Genomic DNA, 19,327 nt, shown 5'->3' with positions numbered 1-19,327 from the left:
ACAGGTAGATAGGTAGATAGGTAGGTAGGTAGGTAGAGAGGGATGGATGGATGGATAGATGGATAGATAGATAGATAGATAGATAGATAGATAGATAGATAGATGATAGACAGAGACACACAGTGAGAGAGAAGACAGAGAAAGGGAGGGGGAGAGAGAAGATAGAGAGAGAAGGTAGATAGAGAAGAGAGATAGATATAGACGGGGGGAGAGAGAGAAGAGATATAGATATAGACAGAGAGAGGGAGAGAAGATAAAGAGAAGGTAGATAAAGATTATATATAGAGAGAGAAGAGAGAAAGATAGAGAGAAGATAGAGAGAAGGGAGATAGATATAGATGGAAGGCGAGAGAGAAGATAGAGAAGAGAGATAGAAAGAAGAGAGATAGATATAGATGGAGAGAGAGAGAGAAGAGAGATAGAGAGAGAAGAGAGATAGATATAGACGGGGACAGAGAGAGAGAAGATAGAGAAAGAGAGAAGAGATATAGATATAGACAGAGAGAGGGAGAGAAGATAAAGAGAAGGTAGATAAAGATTATATATAGAGAGAGAAGAGAGAAAGATAGAGAGAAGATAGAGAGAAGGGAGATAGATATAGATGGAAGGCGAGAGAGAAGATAGAGAAGAGAAATAGAAAGAAGAGAGATAGATATAGATGGAGAGAGAGAGAGAAGAGAGATAGAGAGAGAAGAGATATAGATATAGACAGAGAGAGGGAGAGAAGATAAAGAGAAGGTAGATAAAGATTATATAGAGAGAGAAGAGAGAAAGATAGAGAGAAGATAGAGAGAAGGGAGATAGATATAGATGGAAGGAGAGAGAGAAGATAGAGAAGACAGATAGAAAGAAGAGAGATAGATATAGATGGAAAGAGAGAGAGAGAAGAGAGAGAGAGAAGAGAGAGATGTAGAAATAGAGAGAGAGAAGAGAGAGAGAAGAGAGAAGAGAGAGAGAGAGAGAGATTAGATAGATAGAATGGAATCAAGAGACATACCCTATGCCAGTCTGCCAGAGCTCTGGACTTCCAAAGGAGAAAAGCGATTGTCTGAACATATGTGTCTGTGGGGATGAGGGATGAACCTTAACCTGGGTCAGGAACTGCAGGAAAAGTTAGTATTGGCTTGTACCAATTTTCAGGTTTTACATACCCTGCAAAGCCTGAACAGGTATTTTTGTGTGTGTGGAACAGGTATTCTTTTTTGTGTATGTGATTCATATGTCAGGTGTGAATCCCGGTTCTTTCTCAACCTTATTTATCCATGATCTTCTGAACCAGTCATATAGGGTGGCCTATTTGAGAGTAGCACACTGCTGCATGGAATGCTCCCTCCTCTTTCTCCCCCCAGCTAATCCCTGGTCATTTGCCCTTATCACATTCATGAACAGAGTTGGAACTGAATCTCAGCCAAGTCCCCTGGGACCTTCGTGTCAGGCCTGTGTGACTTTTGCCGGTAAAGTTCTCAGAACCAAGGAGATAAGGTGTGGAGGTGGAAAATATAAAATGATCTAAATAGGGGGAGACTTGTAATTATGGCCACTTACTGGAGGGGGGGGGAGGAAAGAGGCGAGTGACATCATGCATATTATTTTGTCCTTGCAAGCATGATGCAAATTTAATTGGCATTCAGATGTATCTTGGAGGGATCTAATCTAATCATAGAAACATAGAAGACAGCAGAAAAAGACCTCATGGTCCATCTAGTCTGCCTTATACTGTTTCCTGTATTTATCTATGTTTATCCCAGGCATGTTTAAATTCAGTAACTGTGGATTTACCAACCACGTCTGCTGGAAGTTTGTTCCAAGCATCTACTCTTCCAATCAAATAATATTTTCTCACATTGCTTCTGATCTTTCCCCCAACTAACCTCAGATGGTGTCCCCTTGTTCTTGGGTTCACTTTCCTATTAAAAACACTTCCCTCCTGAACCTTATTTAATCCTTTAACCTATTTAAATATTTCGATCATGTCCCCACTTTCCCTTCTGTCCTCCAGACTATATAGACTGAGTTCATGAAGTCTTTCCTGATAAGTTTTATGCTTAACACCTTCCACCATACTTGTAGCCCGTCTTTGTCAATATCTTTTTGTAGGTGAGGTCTCCAGAACTGAACACAGTACTCCAAATGGGGTCTCACCAGCGCTCTATACAGCGGGATCACAATCTCCCTCTTCCTGCTTGTTATACCTCTAGCTATGCAGCCAAGCATTCTACTTGCTTTCCCTACTGCCTGACCGCACTGTTCACCCATTAAATTAAATCGATACACGATGCAGAATTTACTTTCATGCTAATTATTACAATTCTGTACATTTTTTAAAAAATCCCTCCAGTTCTAGGGGCTCCATCGCTGCAGGTTTTCAAAAATAGACTGGACACCATTGGACCATCCATGATGGTTTTCCACCTTGAACAGTCGATTGGACTAGATGACCTCTAAAGCCCCTTCCGGTCCTGTGATTCTATGTTCTATTATCATTGTGGCATGTATCAGAGGCCCACGGGTGGGTTCGGATTGGTTTGGACCAGTTCACTCGGTCCAAACTGGGAGGTTTGTCTAGTCACATGATGGCCAAACTACTCCCACCTCAGTCACATGACTACGAAGGCACCTCACCGCCACATGACCATCAAGCCACGCCCACAAAATAAGCCACACCCACAGAGTTTTAAAAAATTGGAACCCACCCCTGCAGAGGCCTATATCTTGGTTCCTCCCCAGCAATGATGGGCTCCTATGGGTATGGTCAGGTACGCAGAACCAGTAGAAAAAATTTGATATTTTTTTTCCTTTTTTTCTCTTCTGGACTCTGGGTCTGTTTTTCCTATCGCAGTAAATGAGGTTGAATGTGCATAATTTTAGAAGATCTGTGCATTAATGTGTGTTTACATACACATACAGTTTATAGAGTAGTTAATGTATATTTTTGTGTGCCTGTGTGTAATATGGATGTACACATATGGCATATATACATAGAATTAAACAGTATACAGTGTTCCCTCGATTTTCGCGGGTTCGAACTTCGCGAAACGTCTATATCACGGTTTTTCAAAAACATTAATTAAAAAATACTTCACGGTTTTCCCCCCTATACCACGGTTTTCCCCACCCAATGACGTCATATGTCATCGCCAAACTTTTGTCTGCCTCTAATAAACATTTTTTAAATAAACTTTAATAAATAAACATGGTGAGTAATCATCTAAATGGTTGCTAAGGGAATGGGAAATTGTAATTTAGGAGTTTAAAGTGTTAAGGGAAGGCTTGTGACACTGTTCATCGCCAAAAATAGTGTATTTACTTCCGCATCTCTACTTTGCGGAAATTCAACTTTCGCGTGGTCTCAGAACGCATCCCTCACGAAAATCGAGGGAACACTGTATTTTGGATGTTCAGTAATAGTAAATAGATAGGGAAATTGTATCTCTTTGAGGTGAGAGGCCAGGCACCCTAACCAAATCCTAGATGTGAGTGATGTCAAGTTGGCCACCTTTAAGCCAGTTACATGACCTTTAATCCATCCCGGGTCACATAATTGTCAAGCCACTCCCACTCCCAGCAAGCCCCACCCACAAAATAAGCCACACCCACAGTGTGGTAGTAAAAAAATTTGCAGCCCTTCTCCCCAGATTTTGGCAGGGAATGCTGGGAATTGTAATACCAGAGTATTACTTACCTCTGGCTTAGTCTTTTATATGTTATAAGCTATTAGACCAGACGAAACCTAGTTCGATATTTTGTGGCTCAGAGCATTTTTTTCAAAAGATTGTATGAAGTTGGGTAGGGGTCATAGCATTAAATAATTTCATTTCTCCAGGTATAATTTATGTGGAAAAACATAAGAGCTTTTAACTCAACACTTGGTGTCTTGCGCGAAGCCAGGGAAAGATATATACATATTACTCTACAAATCAAATGCATTTGTTCTGGGGTGGGAGAGATTGCAATTCTATGTACACTTTCTAGGGATCGATCTCACTACAACTCAGCGTAGCTGGCTCATGAATAGGCTGCCTTCTCATTACCACGTACAGCGGAATTTGTCTCACAAACTACAACAGTTTAAGAAAAGAGAAAAAATACTCAGGCATTTACCGATCCACGTTCTGACCATTTTATTGTTTGTCCAGAATTGCTGGAGATTTGCGTATTCTCAAACCGGTATTTTGGCAGCATGTTTCCAAGAAATAAATAAGGAAACTGAGATGGCCCTAAGGATCCAGCTTTGGTTTAAATATTGTGGAAAAAAGCGATGGCCCCAATTCTTACTTCCTTCTTAATCCTTTCCTTTGCATCCTGGCCATAGACTGGCGTTCTGTTATTCCCTGGGAATTCCTGGCAAGAAATATTTACATTTCAGCCTACTGGGTGATTCTGCTATTTTGTCCAAATTGTCAACATCTTCCTCTGCCTCAATTTTAGCATCCAAAAATAGGGTGGAGAAGGGAGAGAGGGGTCAGCATTTGCTCGGCCTACACCAAATCATTTTTATCTATTTTGCTTTATTTAGGGTTTTTTTTTTCTGCCTTTATTATCTCCACTAACTCAAGATGGTGAACAGAGAGTCTTTAAGGGGTTGGGCAGCATATAAATTAAACTAATAAATTAACAAATAAACATATGTAATATTCCTTCCTCCTCCTATTTTCCCCATAACAACAACCATGTTAGATAGAAACATAGACACATAGAAGATTGATGGCAGAAAAAGACCTCCTGGTCCATCTAGTCTGCCCTTATACTATTTCCTGTAATTTATCTTTGGATGGATCTATTGTTTATCCCACGCATGTTTAAATTCAGTTACTGTGGATTTATCAACCACGTCTGCTGGAGGTTTGTTCCAAGCATCTACTACTCTTTCAGTCAAATAATATTTTCTCATGTTGCTTCTGATCTTTCCCCCAACTAACCTCAGATTGTGTCCCCTTGTTCTTGTGTTCACTTTCCTATTAAAAACACTTCCCTCCTGAACCTTATTTAACCATTGAACATATTTCAATGTTTCGATCATGTCCCCCCTTTTCCTTCTGTCCTCCAGACTAGACAGATTGAGTTCATGAAGTCTTTCCTGATACGTTTTATGTTTAAGACCTTCCACCATTCTTGTAGCCCGTCTTTGGACCCATTCAATTTTGTCCATATCTTTTTGTAGGTGAGGTCTCCAGAACTGAACACAGTATTCTAAATGGGGTCTCACACTTATGGAACCGCCTTCTACCTCATGTATCCCAACGGCCGATCAGGTCCCACAAAGTGGGCCTTCTTCTATCAGGCAGGATATGCCGCTTGGCAGGGCCTAGGGGAAGAGCCTTCTCTGTGGTGGCCCCGGCCCTTTGGAATCAACTCCCCCGGGAGATTCATACCGCTCCCACCCTCTCAGCCTTCCATAAGGCCTTAAAAATACACCTCAGCCGACAGGCCTGGGGCCACTAAATTTTAACATCTACCCCAGCCTATGATTGAATATGACAGGATGAATGTGGATAATTGGTTTTTAAATGAATTGGGGTTTTAGGATATAAATTAAGTTAAATCTTTTATATGCTTTTAGCATTGAGGTTTTTGGAGTACTGTATTTTAATATTAGATTTCTTGTGTGTTTTGTATTTCCGCTGTTGTGAGCTGCCCTGAGTCTTTTTTTTTTTTTTAAATAAATTTTATTGAGTTTTATAATATAAAATACACACAACAGAAAACAGTGCACAGTGATATGTTCCCCCGCCACCCAACAACAATCATTTGGTCCCGCCACCAAATGAGGGTGTACTAATTTATAATATTTTAAAACCAGGAATATCAACATATTTACAAAATTTATTCTCAAGAGAAGGGCAGCAGAGAAATTGATTCTATTCTATTCTACTCTATTCTGTCAGTCAATCAATCAATCAATAGATGGTGACAGTATAAAGTGCGCACGAAGGAAAGGATTCCATTCACAACCATTCTTCATACAAACTTTTTCAAGATATAGACTTCAGTCAGCTTAGATTTTCTTCACGAACGCGTTCTACCATCTTTTAATAGAAACACAAGGTATAAATCCAATGAATTAATCTGTATTACCATTGCTTACATGCGATCTTTCGACCAGTTTTATCCCTACAGCGATCTTTAGAATTTAGGAGGAAAGATGGTGGCTATTTTTAGCTCCGATAATCCATGGTTTATTTTTGAATAAGGTTACCACTGAGCTGGTTCAGATGTTGCGTTAAATTATCAATGGTATTTCTAAGCGTTGGGGTGGGGGGGGCTTGAGTTCCAACGAAATGCTAAACCAAACTGTTCAGGTTATTTTATAGCTTAGATTAAGCGAAGAAAAGTAAAGAATATAGACATTTGGTAGGGTGCTTTTTTCCATAGTCTATACACCCCATAAGTAATAGGAAGTTAGACTGAGAATTGCTAAGATCACAGAGCCATAGAATGAAAAGAGTGGAAAGAGACATTGGAGATCCAGCCTTTAGAAACATCATTATTATTATTATTATTATTATTATTATTATTATTATTATTATTATTTATTTATTTATTTATTTATTTTTGGATTTGTATGCTGCCCCTCTCCGCAGACTCGAAGATTGACGGCAGAAAAAGGCCTCATGGTCCATCTAGTCTGCCCTTATACTATTTCCTGTACGTATTTTATCTTAGGATGGATATATGTTTATCCCAGGCATGTTTAAATTTATTTACTGTGGATTTACCAACCACGTCTGCTGAAAGTTTGTTCCAAGCATCTACTACTCTTTCAGTCAAATAATATTTTCTCATGTTGCTTCCGAACTTTCCCCCAACTAACCTCAGATTGTGCCCCCTTGTTCTTCAGTTCCAGAGGGTCGGGGCCGCCACAGAGAAGGCTCTTCCCCTGGGTCCCGCCAGACGACATTGTTTCGTCGACGGGACCCGGAGAAGGCCAACTCTGTGAGATTCGTGCGGCAGAAGGCAGTCCCGGAGATATTCTGGTCCGATGCCATGAAGGGCTTTATAGGTCATAACCAACACTTTGAATCGTGTTTGGAAACCAATTGGCAGTTCATGGAGTGCTGGAGAGACATGGGCATAGATTGGAAGGCCCAAGACCCATCGCACGGCTGTATTTTGCACAATTTGTAGTTTCCGGACACTTTTCAGAGGTAGCCCCATATGGAGAGCATTGCAGTAGTCGAACCTCGAGGTGATAGGGGCATGGGCAACTGTGAGTTGAGACTCCCTGTCCAATGCTGGATTCCATTGTGGTCATAAGCTGAGAACTATCTGTTATCACCCCACAGACGAGCAGGGAAGTATTGTAAGGGAAGTGGTCAAAATAGAAAGGCTCAAATCTTTTATGCGCCAGAATCTGTATTCTCCAGATGTCCATCTGGAGCATGGAGCGCTTCTTATATCACCCTCTAAGGTTCCCATTAACATACAAATCTGCACCTTAGCCTACGTCTGAGCACTTAAATTACTCTTTCTGCCTTTTTCACGGGCAGCTACCAATGGTTATTTTGGGGAGGGGGAGTCATTGAGACTGGAAAATAAGCGAATTGAGGAAATCATCATAAAAATCAGATTCTTTGCATGCTGGAATCCTTTGGTGTTTCCAGGTAGGTCTGGAAACAATTTTTCTTTTCAAAAGTGGGGGGGGGGGAGGAACTCTGCGGGCAAGGTTTACACCTAGTAGTAAGAAGTGATGCGGGTGGCAGAGAAGGCTGCCATCGCATTACGGCATGAAGGATTCGGTCTGGTTTTTATTGGGGGTATGAAATTGGGCTGATCAGCGTTGCTTATGGCTCAGGGTGTTGTGTGAGCGTAGCCAAAGGTGGTTTATTCCATAAACCATGATTAAGGAAACCACAGCGGTGTAGATTTGTGAAACAATCCATGCTGTAAATTGGGGAATGTCCAACCTTGGCCGCATGAATCCCAGCGACTGGTGAGGTCCCACAAAGTCGGCCTTCTCCAGGTCCCGTCAACTAGACAATGTCACTTGGTGGGGCCCAGGGGAAGTGCCTTCTCTGTGGGGGGGCCCGGCCCTCTGGAATCATCTCCCCCCAGAGATTCGTACTGCCACCACCCTCCTTGCCTTCCGCAAGAGTCTTAAGACTCATTTATGCCACCAGGTTTGGGGCGATTAGACCCCAGCCCCCTGTCCAATGAAAGTTACATATGATTGTTGTTTGAGTGGGTATGATTGGTTATTTAATAATACTGGGTTTTATAGATTAGTACACTTACTTTTAAATTAATTAGATGTATATGATTATGTTGTATTGCTCTTCTTTTTATGTGTTGTAAGACACCCTGAGTCTTCGGAGAGGGGCGGCATATAAATCCAATAAAATAAAATAGATAAATAAATAAATAATAAAGACCTGTGGACTTCAACTCCCATAAGCTGGTGGTGGGGCATTCTGGGAGTTGAAGTCCACATGTTTTTAAGTTGCCCAGCTGGGATAACTCTGCTGAGAACGAATTGCACTTTGCCAACTACCACTGTATGATTTCACACATGAACACGATTCTAGCCTAAACAGGGAAACCACCTTATGGTTTGTTGTGTTGAATTAACAGAGAGAAGAATAATTTTGCAACTCCTTGTTCTGCCCATTCCAGCCTGATTAAATAACAGAATTTAAAAAAAACATTAAAATATGTCAAGTTTTGATTGATTTGAACATGTTCAAACATTATGATGCCAAAAAAGTCAAGTGTTTCCATTTTTTTGTCCACCCCCTGTAAATAAATAAGAGCCAATTTTGCCTACCCCTGGGCTAGATCAGTGTTTCCCAAACTTGGCAACTTGAAGATATCTGGACTTCAACTCCCAGAATTCCCCAGCCAGCATTCGCTGGCTGGGGAATTCTGGAAGTTGAAGTCCAAATATCTTCAAGTGGCCAAGGTTGGGAAACACTGGGCTAGATGATCTTTGAGGGTCCCAACAGGGAGAAGATGTGGGGAGGCGACCTCAGCAGTTCCCCCCCTCCAAGAGGGGACAGGGGGGGAAAGCAGAAAAGCGGGGAGCAAGTTTGAAGCCCCCATCCCACCTCGCAAAACAATGGATGGAGGCAGCGGGGGGCGAAGGGCAGAACTGCAACCCCCGGTCCGGCCGAGGGGGCCCAAAGCGCGGTTGCAGGGCGCCGCCCAGAGGGCTCGCTCGGACCGGCGGCGGGTTCGCGGGAGCGGAGCCGAGTCCGCCCGGATCGATGTCGGCAGAGGCGCCGGGCGCGAGGACTGCATCTTGTCACAATAATTTATTGCTCTCATCCCCGCCTGATCGATGGTTTGAATTAGCGAAGCGCCCGGCTTTAATATTTACCCTCCGCGCTGGTCCTCCAATCTCAGGTCTAATTGATTCGGACACCGGCAAGCGCTGGGCTGGGCGGTGGGAAGGGGGGGGGGTGTAGGGATGGGGAGGAGTGTATGTTGGGGAGGGGGCTGGGAGGGGAGGGGGAGGGGGGAGCACCGGGACTCCCGGGGGTTTCCCGTAGATGGAAGGAAGGGAGGGGGGAAGGCATTAGGATAAAGAACCCCTCGAAGAGGCAAAATATTAAACAAACCCACCCCTCAAAAAAGTGGGGAAATATTGAAGGGGCTGTGGGGAAGCCTGGAGTTTGCAAGTGACGTTATTGGGGAACGGGGCTTCCAAAAATAGAATAACAGAAAAGGCTTTCCGGAGAAAAATTGAGGGGTGGGGTGGGGGACTTTGAGGGTGATGAAAGCAGTCTAAAAGGAAGAGGGCCAACTTTTAGGGCGGAGGTCTTCAAACTTGGGGACTTTAAAGACTGGTGGACTTCAACTCCCAGAATTCTCCAGCTAGCTATGCTTCCTTAAGACTGCTTTCATCAACCTCAAAGAATTCTGGGAGTTGAAGTTCCAACAGTCTTAAAGTTGCCATGTTTGAAGACCTTTTGCCCTAAAAGTTGGTCCTCCTCCTTAAGACTGCTTTCATCACTCTCAAAGAATTCTGGGAGTTGAAGTCCACTAGTCTTAAAGTTGCCAGGATTGGGTGAGGAATTCTGGGAGTTGAAGTCCACCAGTCCTTAAAGTTGCCAAGTTTGAAGACCTTTGCCCTAAAAGTTGGTCCCCTTCCTTAAGACTGCTTTCATCACTCTCAAAGAATTCTGGGAGTTGAAGTCCACCAGTCTTAAAGTTGCCATGGTTGGCTGAGGAATTCTGGGAGTTGAAGTCCACCAGTCTTAAAGTTGCTAAGTTCAAAGACCTCTGTTTTAGGGGATGCAAGACCTGAAATTTGGGGGTGTCGAGAGAAGCAGTCAGTCCTTGAAATTGGAGGGTTGAGGATTTTTAAAAGACACCTAAAGGGGCAAGAATTGAGCCGACAATAATAAGATCCGGGAATTGTATAGAGAAGGAATGGTGTACAGATAGGCCTTGATTTGCAACCATTCATTTAACGACCTGTTCACAGTTACAATGGCACTGAAAACGGAGGACTTACGACCGCTTTTCATACTTACAATCGGTTGCAGCATCCCCCATGGTCGCGTGAGGCTTGGCAACTGACCGTTGCAGTGTCCTCGGAGGATCATGTGATCCCCTTTGGCGCACTGCAGACAAGCAGTCAAACGGGGAAGCCGAATTCGCTTAGCGACCATGCGACTCGCTGAACGACGCCAGGGTTGTTGAGAACAAACTGGATTCACTCTGTCATTTGTAAATATGCTAATGTTCTTAGTTTAAAATATTATAAATTAGTACACTCTAATTTTGGTGGAGGGTATTGAATGAATGATGTTGGGTGGCGGGAGAACGTAGCACAGTCTTTTGTGTAGTGTGCATCTGTTTTATTGTTATTAAAACTAATATTAAAAAAAAACAAAACACCAGCGGTTTGCTTAACAACAGTGGCAAGAAAAGTCATCAAACGTGCCAAAACTTAACAACCATCGCGCTTAGCAATGGAAATAATTGGGCTCAATTGTTGTTGTAAGTCGGAAATGGCCTGCAATTTCAATTTGCTAAATGTACCCGTACGTAGAAAGCAGTGGCGAAATCCAGATTCATTTTTTTTACTACTGGTTCTGTGGGCGTGGTGTGGCTTGGTGGGTGTGATGTGGCTTGATGGGCGTGGCAGGGGAAGGATCCTGCAAAATTCCCATTCCTCCCCATTCCTGGGAGAAGGATATTGCAAAAATATCCATTCTCACTCAACTCTGGGGTCAGCCAGAGGTGGTATTTGCCAGCTCTCTGAACTACTCAAAATTTCCGCTACTGGTTCTCCAGAACCTGTCAGAACCTGCTGGATTTCATCTTTGTTAGATGGTAGAAAATCTTTGTTAGCAATCCACACTGGGAACACACCAATGTTAGTATACCAAAGTTAGAAACTTAGTATATGTGGCACTGGTGGTTGTTCAGCCCAGTGTTTCCCAACCTTGGCAACTTGAAGATATTTGGACAAGTTTTGATTGATTTGAACATGTTCAAACATTATGATGCCAAAAAGTCAAGTGTTTCCATCTTTTTGTCCACCCCCATAAATAAATAAGAGCCAACTTTGCCTACCCCTGGGCTAGATCAGTGTTTCCCAACCGTGGCAACTTGAAGATATCTGGACTTCAACTCCCAGAATTCCCCAGCCAGCATGCGCTGGCTGGGGAATTCTGGGAGTTGAAGTCCAAATATCTTCAAGTTGCCAAGGTTGGGAAACACTGGTTCAGCCAATAACACAGACCAATATAGTAGAGTATAAGTATTATTTACAATGTATATAATAGACTAACCAACATATACAGTCAGACATTTCCAGGTCAAACAATCATATCCAGTTCTAAACATATAGCACTACCCATTAATATTACACACTATGCAATACCATAATATAATATATGGACTAATAATAGACACACAGCAGGTACATAGACCGGAATTTAGCACATAGCAATATATTAGCACACAGCAATAGCAAACGGAGAGGGGCGGCATACAAATCCCATTAATAATAATTATTATTATTATTATTATTATTATTATTATTATTATTATTATTATTACCAAGACTAACCGAATAGCCACCAACAACCTACGATACAATACAACAGAGTGCAACACATCTGTCTCCCTTTTATGGCTAATTGCAGTCTAGCTCTTAAAGTAACATTATACCAATTCCGCCAAACATACAATGCTGGTTAGTTCATATATTGACAAACCCAACCTTTGCAGTACGTAGTACTGACAGTCTTCCTGGAGCACCTGTGGCCACATGTGTGCAGGCACACACCAAAACACTAGTGCCTGCATGCACACGCAGGCAGAAACAATTTGGGTCTCAGGCCATAGGGATATATATTATATATCTTCCTGTCTGCCCATTATACGATCCGGGCTTGTCTTTAATAGGTAGGGACGATTTTTAGACAGATTGCATTGAATTCCCATTTCCGCCAAGAGAATTTCGGCCAGCCGGGGCTATTTGCCAAGGCCTTCAGGTCACCAGGATTTACTTCCCGGTGTCTTTCCAAGCCTTTACGCCCTCGGCAAAGAATTGCAAAGAACCTTGAGTCGGCCACCGATTTAAAGACATCCAATCATTTGTTTCTCAGATTATCCTGGAAGATAATTTCCACTTGCAGTCAAATTAATATAAGTCTTGAGTTATTGCAGAAAATTGTTTGGGGAATTCGAGACCCAGAAGTGTATATTGTGGTTGATGCATTAGTTTTCCTTAAAAAAAAAAATCAGTGTAGGAAGTGATTTTGAATTCAGATCCTGTCCGTTCACAGAATAAATGGAATATCTGCTCCAAATAGTTGATCTAGATAGGCAATAATTTCACACCGTAAATGTGTCAATATGCTGTGCTAGTGCAAAAAATTGTAAATGAATAGGAGTGGAATCCTTACACAGGATCACAATATACTCCCTGTTGGCGACTACTTCACCTTTAACAACAACAACAACACAAGAGCATGTAATAGATACAAACTAAGGGGCGAGTACAAGTGCACTACTGTGCCTTCCATCCCCTGTCCTATTGCTCTCCTATATCTCCTATACCTTTCTTCTATTCTTATATCTCTTCTTCTATTCTTTCATTGATATGTTCTTTTACTATACGTTCTTTTTTATTCTTTCTTAGATATATTTTACTATGAATATCTCCTCTATAACCTTCATCATGTATTTTACTATGTGTATATAGATATGTATACCCACTAAAACCCTCATTGTGTATTGGACTGACTAGCTAGCTAGCTAGCTAGCTAGCTATCTAGCTAACTGACTGACTGACTGACTGACTGACTGACTGACTGACTGACTGACTGACTGAATAAATAAATAAATAAATAAATAAATAAATAAATAAATAAATAAATAAATGTAAATTGCTCCAAACTAGACTGCAGAAAATATGATTTCAGCAATAGAGTGGTCAACGCCTGGAATTCACTACCGGACTCTGTTGTTTCTTCCCCCGATTCCCAAAATCTTCAACCTTACATTATTTACAATAGACCTCTCACCTTTTCTAAGAGGTCTGTAAGGGGCGTGCATAAGTGCGCCTTTGTGCCTACCGTTCCTGTCCAAATGTCTTTTTATCTTTTCTATCTCTACTTTATACTTATGTTAAACATACTACAATACAATACTATATTTGTATGACAAATAAAATAAATAAATAAAATAAAGGATCTCACAATCCTCACAAATGTGAGAGGATACCTTATGCTCGAATATTTTTCTCCGATATCCAATTTTCCATACGCACAAACCTTTTTTTAAATAATAGAGGCAGGGTTGTAAGTCCTCAATTTACAACAAGTCCTCAACTTACAACTATTTTGTTTGGTGTTTGAAGTTACAATAGCAACAGGAAAAAGGGACTTATGGCTGTTTTTTCACACCGTTGCCACATCTCCAGGATTACGTGATCAAAATTCAGGGGCTTGGCAACTGACTTGCAGCATCCCAGGATCAAGTGATCCCCTTTTGGGACCGGCTGACAAGTCAAATCAATGAGGAAGCCAGATTTACTTAACAACCGGGTCACCTGCGGGACCGTCTCCTGCCTCGTGTACCCCAGCGGCCGGTTAGGTTCCACGGAGTTGGCCTTCTCCAGGTCCCGTTGGCCAGACAATGTTGACTGGCAGGGCCTAGGGGGAAGAGCCTTCTCAGTGGCGGCCCCAGCCCTCTGGAACAAACTCCCTCCGGAGATACATACTGCCTCCTCCCTCCTGGTCTTTTGTAAAGCTCTGAAGACCGACCTCTGCTGGCGGGCATGAGTCGTGAGATTGTCCCCAGCCCATATGAATGATTCAATTAGATGAATGTGGATGACGGCATAAGGGGTTTTAGATCTTTTTTAAAAAAAATTCCATATGTTTTTTTAAAATAATTAGATTTCTTATGTATATATATAGTTTATGTATGGTATGCTTCGGTAGTATGATTTTTAAATGATGAGTTTTTAGATAATTTTTAATATTAGATTTGTTACATTGTATACTGTACTGTTATTATTATTGTTGTGAGCCGCCCTGAGTATGCGGAGAGGGGCAACATACAAATCTAATAAATTATTATTATTATTATTATTATTATTATTATTATTATTATTGTGTATTTATAATGTTGTACTCCACCCAGAGTCATTGCATAGTGTCCGTGTGCGATTTCGCTACCTGCCCAGGTGCAGTAGTGCAATTGCGTTGGACTCTACTAGCACTCAGAGCCACAGAAGCGAGCACAAGTCACCGTTCGACCTTAGCAGCCCACCTCTGGTTATCTGACATCCCTAGTTCCCAACGAGATTGTCAGAACATATATTGGTTTTTTTGTATTACAAATTTCCTCTTCATTTTTCCATATAGAGGGCAAGAGAAACACACACAACACAGAGAGAGAGAGGGAGGGAGGGAAGGAGAGAGAAAGAGAGAGAGAGAGAGAGAAAGAAAGAGAGAATTCCCACATCACTGTTAGTTTTTCCCCGGTTTAGCTTGGTTTATGAAAGTGAAGCTTTCATAAGATTTAAGCCAGGGAAAAACTAGAAGAATTTAAGATCCGTTAACCTTCTGCTGTGTTTTAATTGATTTTTAACAGGATATTTCTATTTGTTTTTTGCCTCCTTGGAGCCTTGGGGAGAGAGAGAAAGCTATAAATCTAAATACATTTTTTTTTAAAAAGAAGAAGCCAAAATCGCATTCTCTCACTCTGCCAGTGTGTGTTGAGCTGGTCTAGCAGGTTTTAACTGGCCAGCTTTAACCAGCAACCTTTATAAAAGTATTCCTAGGAGAAATGGACTGAAAATATAATATAGAGTGGTACCTCTACTTACGGACTTCATTCGTTCCATGACCAGGTTCTCAAGTAGAAAAGTTTGTAAGAAGAAGCCATTTTTCCCATAGGAATCAATGTAAAAGCAAATAATGTGTGCGATTGGGGAAACCATAGGGAGGGTGGAGGCCCTGTTTTCTCCCAGGAGATTCCTAGAGAGGCCCCACAGAGACTTCTCCCCGCTTTTTCCGGCCCTGTTTCCCCCCAGAAGATTCCTAGAGGGGCCCCACGGAGGCTTCTCCCCGCCTTTTGTGGCCCCGTTTCCTCCCAGGAGATTCCTAGAGAGGCCCCACGGAGACTTCTTCCCGCCTTTTCCAGCCCTGTTTCCTCCCAGGAGATTCCTAGGGAAGCCCCATGGAGGCTTCTCCCTGCCTTTTCCGGCCCTGTTTCCTCCCAGGAGATTCCTAGAGAGGCCCCATGGAGGCTTCTCCCTGCCTTTTCCGGCCCTGTGTCCTCCCAGGAGATTCCTAGAGAGGCCCCACGGAGGCTTCTCCCTGCCTTTTCTTATGCAAAAATAAGGCTAAAAATTCAGAAGAAGTGAAAGAAGAGCTAAAACAGTGCTTTTCAAATTTAGCAACTTTTAATCCATGGGGACTATTATTCTGGAGCTCAATCTTAAAGTTGCCAAGTTTGAAAAACATTTGATGAAAATAACAAAACAGGAATCCTACGGGACTGGGCGGCATAGAAGTCAAATAGATAGATAGATAGATAGATAGATAGATAGATAGATAGATAGATAGATGGATGGATGGATGGATGGATGGATGGATGGATGGATGGATGGATGGATGGATGGATGGATGGATGGATGGATGGATGGATGGATGGATGGACGGATGGACAGACAGATAAATAGATAAATAAACAGGTATTTTACAGGACACAATTTTTAAAAAAATCAAAATGGTAATTCTAGGTGTAAGATTATCTAAATGTATCACCCCAGATTTATGTGTTCAAACAAGTAAAGTTTTAGCTTGTATACAGTGAAGAGCTACCAAAATTTTTACTACCACACTGTGGGCGTGGCTTATGCATTTTCTTTCAACATCTTTCAGTGCAAATTGGGTGCTCTGGGGTGGAGCTCCATTTTCGCTACCCCACTGCATCTGCCCCCCATCCGGGCAGTAGCCCACCCCTGCTTGTATACCTGTCTTACCTAGCTGGAGCCTCTTGTGGGAAAACAGTGTTAAGCATCCTGTGATTTAAGCTGTGATTAACTGACAAAGGCACTCATGACAAACACTACAAACTTTAAAAGCACACTACGCTGTCGATGAGCATATCTGAGCCTTTAATAAACCAAGTGCTGTAATATTAATGCATTGGTTAACAAACTAAACTGCTAGAGGCACCCCTACCCACAATGGGGCAGCCTTATTTCAGCTGGCAGGATAGTAACTATTCACTGAAGACTCTTAAGATGAATAGTATATATTAATTAATGTAAGCAAGGGAAGAACGGCGTGGTAGCTCAATGGTTAAGATGCTGGGCTTGTCGTCTGGAAAGGCAGCAGCCTTGGTTCAAGACTTGGGCGTCCTCCTCGATCCACAGCTCACATTAGAGAAACATCTTTCAGCTGTGGCGAGGGGGCGTTTGCCCAGGTTTGCCTGGTGCACCAGTTGCGGCCCTATCTGGACCGGGACTCACTGCTCACAGTCACTCATGCCCTCATCACCTCGAGGCTCGACTACTGTAACGCTCTCTACATGGGGCTACCTTTGAAAAGTGTTCGGAAACTTCAGATCGTGCAGAATGCAGCTGCAAAAGCAATCATGGGCTTTTCCAAATATGCCCATGTTACACCAACACTCCGCAGTCTGCATTGGTTGCCGATCAATTTCCGGTCACAATTCAAAGTGTTGGTTATGACCTATAAAGCCCTTCATGGCATCAGACCAGAATATCTCCGGGACCGCCTTCTGCCGCACAAATCCCAGCGACCGGTTAGGTCCCACAGAGTTGGCCTTCTCCGGGTCCCGTCGACTAAGCAATGTCATTTGGCGGGACCCAGGAGAAGAGCCTTCTCTGTGGCGGCCCCGACCCTCTGGAACCAGCTCCCCCCAGATATCAGAGTTGCCCCCACCCTCCTTGCCTTTCGTAAACTGCTTAAAACCCACCTCTGTCGTCAGGCATGGGGAAATTGAAAATGTTTTCTCCCTTCCCCCTAGGCTTATAGAATTTATACATGGTATGCTTGTTGGTATGATTGGTCTCTTAAATTGGGGTTTTTTTAGATTACTTTTTAATATTAGATTTATTACATTGTTTTCTTTATTGCTGTTAGCCGCCCCGAGTCTTCAGAGAGGGGCGGCATACAAATCTAAATAAACTAAACTAAACTAAACTAAGACCTGAGTACCATTCTTGCTCTCAAGCTCAGAGATGGCGAACCTATGGCATGGGTGTAACAGGTGGCACGTAGAGCCATATCTGCCGGCACACAAGCCGTTGCTGTAGCTCAGCTCCAACGTGCATGGGTGTGCTGGTCAGCTGATTGTTGGCTCACACAGAGGCTCTGGGAGGGTGTTTTTGGCTTCTAGAGAGCCTCCAGGAAGATGAGGAGGGCAATTTTATCCTCCCTCGGCTTCAGGGAAGTCTTTGGAGGGCGAAACAGGATCATACTGGGCCCACCAAAAGTTGGGAAACTGACCGTTTCCAGCCTCCAGAGGACCTCCAGAGGGGTGGGGGAAGTTCTTTTTGCCCTCCCCAGGCATTGAATTATTTATTTGTTTATTTGTTTATTTGTTTATTTATTTGTTTATTTATCTATCTATCTATCTATCTATCTATCTATCTATCTATCTATCTATCTATCTATCTATCAGATTTGTATGCCGCCCCTCTCCACAGACTCGGGGCGGCTAACAGCAGCAATAATACAATGTAAACAAATCTAATATTTAAGTTTAAGTTAATTTAAAACCCCAATTTAGAAACCAATCATACATACTAACATACCATGCATAAATTTTATAAGCCTAGTGGGAGGGAAAGTCTCAATTCCCCCATGCCTGATGACAGAGGTGGGTTTTAAGGAGCTTGAGAAAGGCAAGGAGGGTGGGGGCAACTCTGATATCTGGGGGGAGTTGGTTCCAGAGGGTCGGCGCTGCCACAGAGAAGGCTCTTCCCCTGGGTCCCGCCAAATGACATTGTTTAGTTGACGGGACCCGGAGAAGGCCAACTCTGTGGGACCTAACTGGTCGCTGGGATTCGTGCGGCAGAATCATGGGTTTGGGCACTCGTGCATACGCGATGGCGCTCGCACACACCCTTTTGGCCCCCGAGGAAAAAAAGCTTCGCCATCACTGCTCCACCTCATGTCAACTAAGCAGTTCGAAAGCACGCAAGTAGACAAATAGGAACCACTAAATAGGTGGGAAGGTGCTCCGTGATATTATGTTGGCCACACGACCATGGAAATTTCTTCGGACAGTGCTGGCTCAGTGGCCTTGAAATGGAGATAAGCATTTGCCCCCTAAAGTTGGCAACGACCACCGGAGTGAAATCTGTATGGACTCTTAAACAAGGGGAAACAAGATTAGCCATGGTGGCGCAGTGGTTAGAGTGCAGGACTGTAGGCTACTTCTGCTGACTGCCGGCTGTCTGCAATTTGGCAGTTTGAACCTCACCAGGCTCAAGGTCAACTCAGCCTTCCGAGGTGGGTCAAATAAGGATCCAGATTATGGTGAGGGGGCAAGAGGCTGACTCTGTAAACCACTTAGAGAGGGCTGTAAAAGCTCTGTGAAGTGGTCTATAAGCCTAAGGGCTATTGCTTCAGATAGACTTCAGATCGTGCAGAATGCAGCTGCGAGAGCATTGCTGGGCTTCTCTAAGTATGCCCATGTTACACCAACACTCCGCAGTCTGCATTGGTTGCCGATCAGTTTCCGGTCACAATTCAAAGTGTTGGTTATGACCTATAAAGCCCTTCATGGCATCGGACCAGAATATCTCCAGGACCGCCTTCTGCCGCACGAATCCCAGCGACCGGTTAGGTCCCACAGAGTTGGCCTTCTCCGGGTCCCGTCG

General features: G+C 43.0%; 2 protein-coding genes across 2 annotated transcripts in view; one reads left to right on the top strand and one right to left on the bottom strand.

Moving 5' to 3' along the window:
• Nucleotides 1-19,327, bottom strand: part of CNFN (cornifelin) — a 131,682-nt gene that overhangs the window by 81,413 nt on the left and 30,942 nt on the right. The gene's annotated exons all lie outside the window — the stretch shown is intronic.
• LOC139174323 (cGMP-specific 3',5'-cyclic phosphodiesterase alpha-like) overlaps nucleotides 1-19,327 on the top strand; it is a 79,312-nt gene that overhangs the window by 53,740 nt on the left and 6,245 nt on the right. Inside the window, exon 6 of the mRNA XM_070764620.1 lies at nucleotides 18,038-18,116. Coding sequence (XP_070620721.1) covers nucleotides 18,038-18,116 — 79 coding nt within the window. The remainder of the gene's footprint in view (nucleotides 1-18,037; nucleotides 18,117-19,327) is intronic.

This window comes from Erythrolamprus reginae, chromosome 11, assembly GCF_031021105.1.
Source record: "Erythrolamprus reginae isolate rEryReg1 chromosome 11, rEryReg1.hap1, whole genome shotgun sequence".
Taxonomy (NCBI): domain Eukaryota; kingdom Metazoa; phylum Chordata; class Lepidosauria; order Squamata; family Dipsadidae; genus Erythrolamprus; species Erythrolamprus reginae.
Note: the sequence above shows the minus strand (reverse complement) of the source record. Positions and strands in the feature narration are given on the sequence as shown.